The sequence below is a fragment of the Oryzias latipes genome, chromosome 6 (assembly GCF_002234675.1).
Source record: "Oryzias latipes chromosome 6, ASM223467v1".
Lineage (NCBI taxonomy): Eukaryota > Metazoa > Chordata > Actinopteri > Beloniformes > Adrianichthyidae > Oryzias > Oryzias latipes.
In genome coordinates this window covers 31,579,816-31,589,978 of record NC_019864.2, presented here as the reverse complement: position 1 = coordinate 31,589,978, position 10,163 = coordinate 31,579,816, and the positions used below count along the sequence as shown (strand labels likewise).

Sequence of the window (10,163 nt, the reverse complement as noted above, 5' to 3'; positions counted from 1 at the left end):
AGTAGACTTGCACCCTTGTTAGGCATACATTTTAAAGCATTAAAATAATTTTCTTGTAAATGTTTAGTTAGCACAGTACCTAAACACCTTTAAATTTAGGTTTCATCGGTTTAATCCGGGGGACTTTGTCAAAGTAAAAAACATGAAAAGAACTTTTAGATGTGTTTAAATTTCTATGATAATGGATAAAAACGGATCTCGGCAGATTGGATTTATACCTACTTTGATTTCGTCCTTGAACGCAACTTCCCATTAACTGTCCAATCAGAAACAAGAATGCTGGAGCGCGTGTGTTTCTCGCGCGAGGAGGTAGACGCGTGAACGAAGCCACTGGTAAAATTTCCGCTCGTGTCGAGGTGAGAGCAAAGATGTGACCGCAAATATGAACGAAACCACGCGTTCACGCAAATATAGCGACAGCATCGGTTAATCCAACGTTTTCTTTACCGCACGGGCGATCCTCCGCCGTGACGTCATTCTGCTGCTTTTATCAAACTGAGGCTAGCGGCGGCTAACGATTAGCTTCGCACCGCGACTGACTAAAGCGACGTAGCTGCAGCTGTTAACTCCAGCACGCGGGATTTGACGTCTGTGGTTTTTCTTTAATCATTCAGTACTTGTGACGTCAAAGATTGTGCATGTTATATGGTTTTGTATTGTTCTCCGTGCTGCTAGCTGTGAACATCCTGCTAAACAACAAGCGGCCAAGTCTGGCTAGCTGCTGTCAAATGCGAAGCTCCGCCCACAGCAGCCGGGAACCCGATCATAGCTGCTGTTGTTGTTGTTGTTGTTGTTGTTGTTGTTGTTGTTGTGGGGCGGCGGCGGTGGCGTTCGTCCTGGTCCCGCAGGTTCATTTTATGCTCGCAGAGTAAAGCTAGCTGGAGCCCGGTCGGTGGGAGTGCGTCATCGGCCTGTGCTACTGTGTTGCCTTCAGGGACTCACGGTCACACTCAGAGCTTCAGTGGTTTTTCCCAGAGTGTTGAGGCGGACGGAAGTGAGCATTCAGATGTCTTTCCGCTCCTGTTTATTCAGCTAACATTACTATAAAAACCCTAGATGCAAAAATGTTACAAATGATAAACTGAATGTTGGAGGCATTTCATTCATGATCTTGAGTTTTCCTGGCTCTCTCTGGGTCCTTGAACTCGTCACAGTTCCAAACCAAAGCCTAAGTCTGACTGTTGGTTTCTCCCTGCAGCTGTATGAACACGCCGGAGTTTGCTGATGTGGTGAAGCGCGCGGTGTGTTCACAGCCACTGATTTATCAGAACTGTTTGTTACAATACCTTTACTTTGCTTTGCAGGTGAAGAGGAACAGGAAATGCCAAATCCAGGTGGACAGATGGACAGACCTCCAGTCGTGGACATAATTCCATCCCTTCACACCATGGAAATGTACCTTTATAATATCTAAAAATACTTATATTTTTTATTTAACCACAGTTAGCATAATGACTCGTAGCATTTATAATAAAAGGTTTAGGAGATAAAAGCTACTTAAACATGTAGATTGGCATGAAATTCATAAATTACATCTCTGAACCTCCAGCTGTCCGTAAACGTTAACCGTTCAGGGTTTTGGTTGGGCTTTAAAACTTCATAGTGGCAGATTTTCAATGGAAAGCATTGATGTTTGTGTGCAGCATACTCCCCAAAGCAGTGAGGAGGCGCATAAACGCCCTGAGGAAGCTGCAGGTCCAGTGCGCTCACATAGAGGCCAAGTTCTACGAAGAGGTCCACGAGTTGGAGCGAAAGTACGCAGCTCTCTATCAGCCGCTGTTTGACAAGGTCAGTAATACCAGAGAACCAGGAAGTCAGTAAGCAGAAGCTGGCACTTTCTAAGAGGACATTTATGGGAATGAAGGAGCATCTGCTGCTGTTCTCCAGCTGGAGACCTCATTCTTCCACATTCTAACCCCACTGGGATGCAGATCGAAAACTGTACCAGCAGGACTTCATGCTGATTCAGTCAATCTAAACTCTTTGCTGGCTGAGCAGTAAAAGTGGGGCTGCTGGAGTGACAGCTGCAGTCCTGCTGCACCTGTCTAGACATGTTCAGGTCACGTGTGCGCCGCCGCTCGCTGTAAAGGAGTGCAAGTGGCAGCCTTACAGAATTCCACCCGCTCATGTTACGCGTCTAAATGGAGATCTTCTGCGATTTGTGGGAAAATGCATGTCTGACGTGCGATCTCCTCCACAGAGACGAGACGTGGTCTCAGGAGCCGTGGAGCCCACAGACGAGGAGTGTGAGTGGCCCAGTGACAAGGACGAGGAGGAGGAGCTCGCTGTAAGTAAATCTGCCAAACATGATCAGACATATCCCGGCTGAGAAGGACAAACGGCTTTTTCTTTCCCTCATCCTGAAATCCCAACATTCGTCATCAGAGTGGAGGAACTAGCCGTGAAGCCAGTTGAGAACAAACTTAGTTGCTAAAGGATGCATCATTGTTCACATTATTGTTGGTTGCTCCTCCTCTGCTGGAACAGACTGGAACAAAAGCTGCCCCCCCTCACAGCAGCCTAGAGGATCACACTGTTCCAGCAGCTGCTCAGTTGGGGGTGCCAGTGGTCCTACTCAGCCTTCATCATCTGTAGAGAAGCTCCTCACTGCTCCTCCTTTTACCCAGCTGACATTTCCAAACGTCTTTGTAGTTCTTGTTTCTTCAGTTTCATACTTTGGCCATTAGTTTCTCCTCTAAACACACGGAGCTTCGAGCATCTTCTCCCCTTGGTTCTCCTTATCCCTTTGAACCAGACCTGGATCAGAGCACCTGGATCTTTTCATTTACATACTTGTTTCTTTAGAAATACATAATGTGGATTTAGGTCTAAATAAAATGTGAATATCTAAGAAATCTGACCGTTCGTGTGTTTTTGGTCTCTAGGAGGAGGTGAAGGAAAAAGCTTCCATTGAAGATGCGAAGAAGGAGGAAGCCACACCAGAAGAAGGCCCCAAGGGAATACCGGAGTTCTGGCTCGCAATTTTCAAGAGTGTGGACATGCTCAGTGACATGTTACAGGTAAATAGACACGCACAGTGACATGTTACAGGTATGTAGACACGCACAGTGACATGTTACAGGTAAATAGACACGCTCAGTGACATGTTACAGGTATGTAAACACGCTCAGTGACATGTTACAGGTATGTAGACATGCTCAGTGACATGTTACAGGTAAATAGACACACACAGTGACATGTTACAGGTAAATAGACACACACAGTGACATGTTACAGGTAAATAGACACGCACAGTGACATGTTACAGGTAAATAGACACACACAGTGACATGTTACAGGTAAATAGACACGCACAGTGACATGTTACAGGAATGTAGACACGCACAGTGACATGTTACAGGTAAATAGACACACACAGTGACATGTTACAGGTAAATAGACACGCACAGTGACATGTTACAGGTATGTAAACACGCTCAGTGACATGTTACAGGTATGTAGACACGCTCAGTGACATGTTACAGGTATGTAGACACACTCAGTGATATGTTACAGGTAAATAGACATGCTCAGTGACATGTTACAGGTAAATAGACACGCACAGTGACATGTTACAGGTATATAGACACGCTCAGTGACATGTTACAGGTAAATAGACACGCTCAGTGACATGTTACAGGTAAATAGACACGCTCAGTGACATGTTACAGGTAAATAGACACGCTCAGTGACATGTTACAGGTAAATAGACACGCACAGTGACATGTTACAGGTATATAGACACGCTCAGTGACATGTTACAGGTAAATAGACACACTCAGTGACATGTTACAGGTATGTAGACACGCTCAGTGACATGTTACAGGTAAATAGACACACTCAGTGACATGTTACAGGTATGTAGACACGCTCAGTGACATGTTACAGGTAAATAGACACGCACAGTGACATGTTACAGGTATGTAGACACACTCAGTGACATGTTACAGGTATGTAGACACGCTCAGTGACATGTTACAGGTAAATAGACACGCTCAGTGACATGTTAAAGGTAAATAGACACGCACAGTGACATGTTACAGGTAAATAGACACGCACAGTGACATGTTACAGGTATGTAGACACGCACAGTGACATGTTACAGGTAAATAGACACACACAGTGACATGTTACAGGTAAATAGACACGCTCAGTGACATGTTACAGGTAAATAGACACGCACAGTGACATGTTACAGGTATGTAGACACGCACAGTGACATGTTGCAGGTAAATAGACACGCACAGTGACATGTTACAGGTAAATAGACACGCTCAGTGACATGTTACAGGTAAATAGACACGCACAGTGACATGTTACAGGTATGTAGACACGCTCAGTGACATGTTACAGGTAAATAGACACGCTCAGTGACATGTTACAGGTAAATAGACACACTCAGTGACATGTTACAGGTATGTAGACACGCTCAGTGACATGTTACAGGTAAATAGACACACTCAGTGACATGTTACAGGTATGTAGACACACTCAGTGACATGTTACAGGTAAATAGACACACTCAGTGACATGTTACAGGTATGTAGACACACTCAGTGACATGTTACAGGTATGTAGACACACTCAGTGACATGTTACAGGTATGTAGACACACTCAGTGATATGTTACGAGTATGTAGACACACTCAGAACCATGTTGCGGGTAAATCTGAGCAGTTTGCCCCCATCTGCCCCATGCACTCCTTGAACCTCTGCCCTCTTGTTAGGAACACGACGAGCCCATCCTGAAACACCTGAAGGACATCCAAGTCAAGTTTTCTGAGCCCGGGCAGCCGATGGTCAGTGTCTGTGCAGCAGCATCAGTGCAGTCATTGCACTCTTTTTGGTGTCTAAAGCCTCTCTGGATCGTTCTCCCACAGAGTTTCACGTTAGAGTTCCACTTTGAGCCCAACGGATACTTCAACAATGCAGTCCTCACTAAAGTCTACAAGATGAAATCCGAGCCTGATGCCTCAGACCCCTTCTCCTTTGAAGGTCCGGAGATCATTGACTGTGAAGGGTGAGAGGACGGTGACTAAAGACTGTTGTTGGTCATTAAAGGGGTTTGATCTAAACCGGTGTCTCCACCGGTCTCTGCAGGTGTCAAATAGACTGGCACAAAGGGAAGGATGTGACGGTGAAAACCATCAAGAAGAAGCAGAAGCACAAAGGCCGCGGCACCATTCGCACCGTCACCAAACAAGTCTCCAACGACTCTTTCTTTAACTTCTTTAACCCTATCAAAGGTAAGCCCAACACAGCACCATGGAGCGCGCTCAGAACAGCACTGTCATCTGTTAGAACGTGTGTAGAGCGGGTCTCCCTTGGGGGGTCCTGGCTCGTACCTGGGGTGGGGGCGGGGGGATGCCCGGAACTCCTGGGTGGTTATGGGGTGCTTGTCTGGGGCTGTGGGTGTCCTTCTCCGGTGGGGCCCTGCGTAGGGCACTCCCGGCGCGGCGGGGGGGCTGCTTTCCTGGCTGGGCTGGGGCAGCGCTCTCTTTCCCTCCGTGCCTCCCTGCTCTCTGGCTCTGGGGGCCTTGCGGCGGTCCTGCTGGCCCTGGCCTGGGTGGCGGGCTTGGTCGCCCGGGCGGCGGTTGTTCCCTGCCGGTTCCCGTGTGGCGTTGGGGGGATTTCGGCTGCTGCTGCTGCTGCGGTGGGGGTCTTGGGGTGGGGATGGCTGGGCACTCTCCCTCCTTCTTGTCACGTTCCACCATCCATTTTAGAAGAACATAAACACTCACCTGAGCACAGGTGTTAGCTCACCTTTGCACTAACAGTTTGCGTGATTGAATGACTGAAATATTTCACACTAGTTGGTTTTAAGGCATAAGTATGCGTGTGAACACTATCTGTTTTGTGTACATGTTGACATGTGGACATTTTTGCAGCTAGCAGGTGTGTTGATAACATTTGAGTGTGTGTGTGAACAGGCCCCGCCCTTTTTGTACTACATTTGAACCTTACCATAATGATTAACAACCAGTAAGCCTGTCTGCTCTATGCTGCTTCATGGTCTTACCCCCTTTCCCCTCCTATTATCACCCCCTACCCCCCCTCTCTCTAATGTCCCTCTCTCTTCTTCCCTTCTTTCCTTTTCCGTCCGGTCCAACACCAAAGATTTTCAAACATGATTGAAATTAATAAAGTTTGGCCTCAATTCCAAAAGGGGTTTATTCAGACATACCTTTGGTTTGTCTGAAGATTAATAACCCCTCTTGTTAAAGTAAAATATGTCCAACACAAGAGGCCCTCAGCTCTCATCTGTCTGCCCAGCTGTTGGACAGGACAAGTAGCAAAGAAAGAAGTGAGAGAAATGGGAGAAAAGGTAGTAAAAATGAGAGAAAAAAATTAGTTTAAAGAAGAAGAAAAAAAAGAACGTCTATGTTTGACCTGAAGACCGTCAACATAAGAAATGTCCTGGGTCCAAAAAGGTTTGGTTCAGTACAGAAGAAAGACCAGAACAGAAACATGTTCTTGTTTTTGATGAAAATGAAGAAGTTCATGTCGAAGGTGGCGCTCTCTTCTTTATCAGACTCTTATCTCAGGTAGATGGTTCAAAGTAAACTGAGTTCTGGTGAAGTTCTGGTGAGAGCTGTAGGACAGAGAAACCACCAGCAGGGGGCAGCAGAGCCAATGGAGCGGTTGTTTTTTACTCCTGCGATGTTCCGTCTGATTTCAGAGTTTTATTCGTCTGAGGTTCTTCTTCAGTTTGAGGATGAGGAGTTTAATCAGGAGAAGCTAAAACCTCCGTTTGGGTCATCAGAAGTTTCACTGGGTCTTTGAAACCCCCCTGTTTTGGGACGGGGGTTACCCCCGGCAGAGGAATGAGAAGAGGTGGAGCTAACCTGAGCTGACCTCTGACCTGAAGGTTTCAGGCAGTCTAGATGAAGAAGGTCTGGCGGGGCGTCCAGCGCCTCAGATCTGCTCAGACTCGAACCCTTTGAGGTTAGTCCTGCAGGTGGAGGCTCAGCTGTGGAGCAGGTCGCGTGTTTTGTTCAGGTGGAGGTCACCGCACACGCTCAGTCGGGTCCGGTCTCGTGCAGCTCTTGGTTTGTGAATGCAGCGTTTGTTCTGAGGCTGAACTTGTGTTTGTTTTGTCTTCCAGCCCCACCAAACGGAGAGCTGGTCAGTAGATCTTCAGTTGATCTTGGTGACGACCAAACTGGTTGGACGTTCTTCCTAATCTGGTTTTGTCTTCCAGGACGAGGACTCGGAGTTGACTTTAGCCACAGACTTTGAAATCGGTCACTTCTTCCGTGAGAGAATAGTTCCCAGAGCCGTCCTGTACTTCACCGGGGAAGCCCTGGAGGACGACGAGAGTGTGAGTGCTCTTCATCACCAGAAGTTTCCATCAGCCGAGTGAGATTCTCACCAATGTGCCGCTTTGTTCTGCAGTTTGAGGAGGAGGAGCTGGAGGAAGGAGACGAAGAGGTAAGTTTGTGAGGCGTTTGGGACCAACGTGACGGTTGGAATGTCTGCTGCTCACTCTGCTTTCTGTCTGCTAGGAGCAAGATGAAGACGGAGACGAAGACGATGAGGAGGGAGACCTCGACCCCAAGGTTAGTTATGGCTGGATCTTTCAGTAAGAGCAGAGGAAGCATCTGCCTCAAAGGTCAGAAGGTCGGATGAGTAAACGACGCCGCTCACCATCCCGACTCCATGCGGTAACGTGCTCGTCTGTGGGAACACGTGAACGTGCACAGACACGTTCACGTGTTCCCACAGACAATCAACGTGCTCACACGTGAACGTGCACAGAGGTCTTCAGCTCCATCAAACGCCACGGTTGACGTTGTTTTCTCGCCCCGCTGTGATTGGCTGCTGAGATGACAATGCTGTGTCCCTGTTGGTTTCTGAGTGATGATTAAACTTGTTCGTGCTGTTGTCTGTCCCCCCCCCGGACCCCCCCCCCCCATTACAGGCCTAATCAGTCATTCTCCTTCCATGCATTTGTAGGTAAGGGAGAAGACTGCGCTGCTTTTCTTCCTCACTTCAGCTCAGAGGCTTAACTTTAGGACCAGTCTGTCTTCTTCACTCCATGTCCCAGTAGTTCCCTGCTGTCCCCCCCCCCCCCCCTCGTTCCGTCTGCTAACACCCCCCCCCCCCCCCCTCCGCTGTGTCCGACCAGAGCTCCTCCCCCTGCTGCTTCTGCTCCCTGCGGGCTCCTCCAGGAGGAGCCGGTCTCACCGCTCTTCTCCCTGTCCTCCACAGAAGGAGCAGCCTCCACCCGCCGAATGCAAACAGCAGTAACCGCAGCCCCCCAGGAGGCGGAGTCCTGCCGTCCATCAAGTCCACTTTAGCCAATCCACGGGCCTCCTGCTCCAACAGGCTCCGCCCCTTTCATCTGAATGCAATAGGACGCTAAGCAGACGGCGTTTTTCTGTGCATGACTTGTTTCTCCTCCGTCTTGAACATTATTACCCCCCCCCCCCCCCCATTTAAACCTCAAAGTATTCAGAAACATCTGGGTGGAGACAGGAGCCCCCCCCGGCTAAACACGGAGTGGGACGAATCAGTCACTCAGGGTTTTTTAACGCCAACAAGCAAAGTGAGTTCACTGCTGACAGGGTTGACCTTACTTTTCTCTGGGGGGGGCACTTCTTCCTTTTTTAAGGTGTTTTGTAAGGAGAGCTGCAGAAATCATGTTCTTAACTTTTGCAAGTGCTCCGTGTGACGTCATTGACCTATTTATTGTGGTGTCGTTCAACTGTTGGAGGAAAGTTGGGAGCCCTCGCCGCGGCGGGGCCACTCCCCCGCTCAGGAGGGCGGGGCTTAGCATCAAAACTCTCTTTGTCCGCGGCCGTGATGGAGGCGGACGCTCTGCCGAGCAGGCCTCCTGCGGTTGGTTTGTAGATCTGGACACGTGTGGGTGAAGCAGGAAGTTACCCAGCATCCTCTCTGCTGAAGCCGGGCGTCACGCTCCAGCGTTGTAGTTTCTAGAAGCAACTCCCGTCGTCCATCTGGGAGGTGTGAGCGAATCGGAACAGAGTGCCAATGATTTTCACGGAGGTCTCAGCTCCTCTGGAAGCTGCTTCCTGACCCCCCACACACACACACACACACCCCGGTCTCTACGATTGTACGCGTCGGTGGACACCTCCCAGAGCCGCGGCCACTCCCTCAAATTTACCACATGGACCGTGCGCCCGCCTTAACTGGTTCTTCAGTTTGTTACTCGCGCAATATTTCTTTTGGATTTGTACAGTTAGTTAAAATATTCTATTAAAGTTGTGGAACATGAAGACGTTCTGTGTGTGTGACGTTCTGACGGGGGCGAAGGCAGAACCACCGCCGCCTTTTCCCTCTGAATGGATGGGGGGGGCAGATTTTTGCTTTTTAATAACAAAGATCAAAGGAACCTCCTGTCGTTTGTTTTTCATTCAACGTCTGTATTTTCTGAACATTTTCCTTAAGTGGAAGTTTGATTTGATGTGTTTTTCCTAAAGTGAAGCCGATTTCAGCCGCGTCAGAAGCTTTTATCACCTTCACCTGGCAGGCTGTGGCTCAAACACACATGAGTGTTCATTAGAAATGAATGGGGATGGGGGGGCATGATGGGTTCAGCATCAGGGGGAGGGGGTCAGAGAACCTCAGCTGCAGCGTTCTTAACGCGGGATATGTGAAACGGTTAATGTTGAATGGAAGAAGGAGACTTTTCTGCTCCACCTGCCGGATGTGTCCGCCGGTGTTACACCTGCCCCCACAGAGGAGGCCTCTGGGAGGGGGGCCTTCTTCAGGCCGAGCACATCCGCGGCAGCAAAGCCACCTGGAGGAGCAGAACAAGAGCTGCATTCTGCTGCAGCTTCATCCTGAAGTCTTCCTCTGAGCTGCAGCTGCCTCCTTTGAGTCCAAACGATGGGGGTAAAAACGGGGGCGCTTTGTCCTGCTGCTGCTCCAACGGAGCGTTCACCAGACTCCAGCTTTTCATCCAAACCTCTGAGATAAAAACCAGGAGGATGCTTTCAGGCGTCTTGGCGGTAAAGACCTTCCTTGTTCCGTCTGAGCTGCTTCAAACGGCGGCGCCGTGTGGGAACGTCGGCCTCAGGACACACCTGTGCAGATTTCTGAATGGAGAGCGGATGAGGCGTGTTCAGTCTGAGTCACGCCACTCTGCTCGGCTCGGAGGTTACAAAAGTGCAGCGCGGCTGGAAATGGCAGCGGGT

General features: G+C 49.0%; 1 protein-coding gene across 2 annotated transcripts; it reads left to right on the top strand.

Annotated features, from left to right (window-relative positions):
* The first annotated feature begins 248 nt into the window (after positions 1-248).
* On the top strand, positions 249-9,245 carry LOC101172303 (nucleosome assembly protein 1-like 4). Of its 2 annotated transcripts, XM_023956175.1 has the most exons (14): positions 249-356; positions 1,305-1,395; positions 1,644-1,788; positions 2,201-2,287; positions 2,886-3,020; positions 4,728-4,799; positions 4,881-5,020; positions 5,101-5,246; positions 7,106-7,125; positions 7,202-7,321; positions 7,396-7,431; positions 7,506-7,559; positions 7,922-7,956; positions 8,212-9,245. In XM_023956175.1, exons 2-13 carry the CDS (start codon positions 1,322-1,324, stop codon positions 7,925-7,927), a joined length of 1,035 nt encoding a protein of 344 aa, XP_023811943.1. In that variant the 5' UTR covers positions 249-356; positions 1,305-1,321; the 3' UTR covers positions 7,928-7,956; positions 8,212-9,245. The 2 variants fall into 2 exon arrangements, with proteins under 2 accessions (XP_023811943.1, XP_023811942.1); XM_023956174.1 differs by lacking the exon at positions 7,922-7,956.
* Positions 9,246-10,163: the final 918 nt, after the last annotated feature.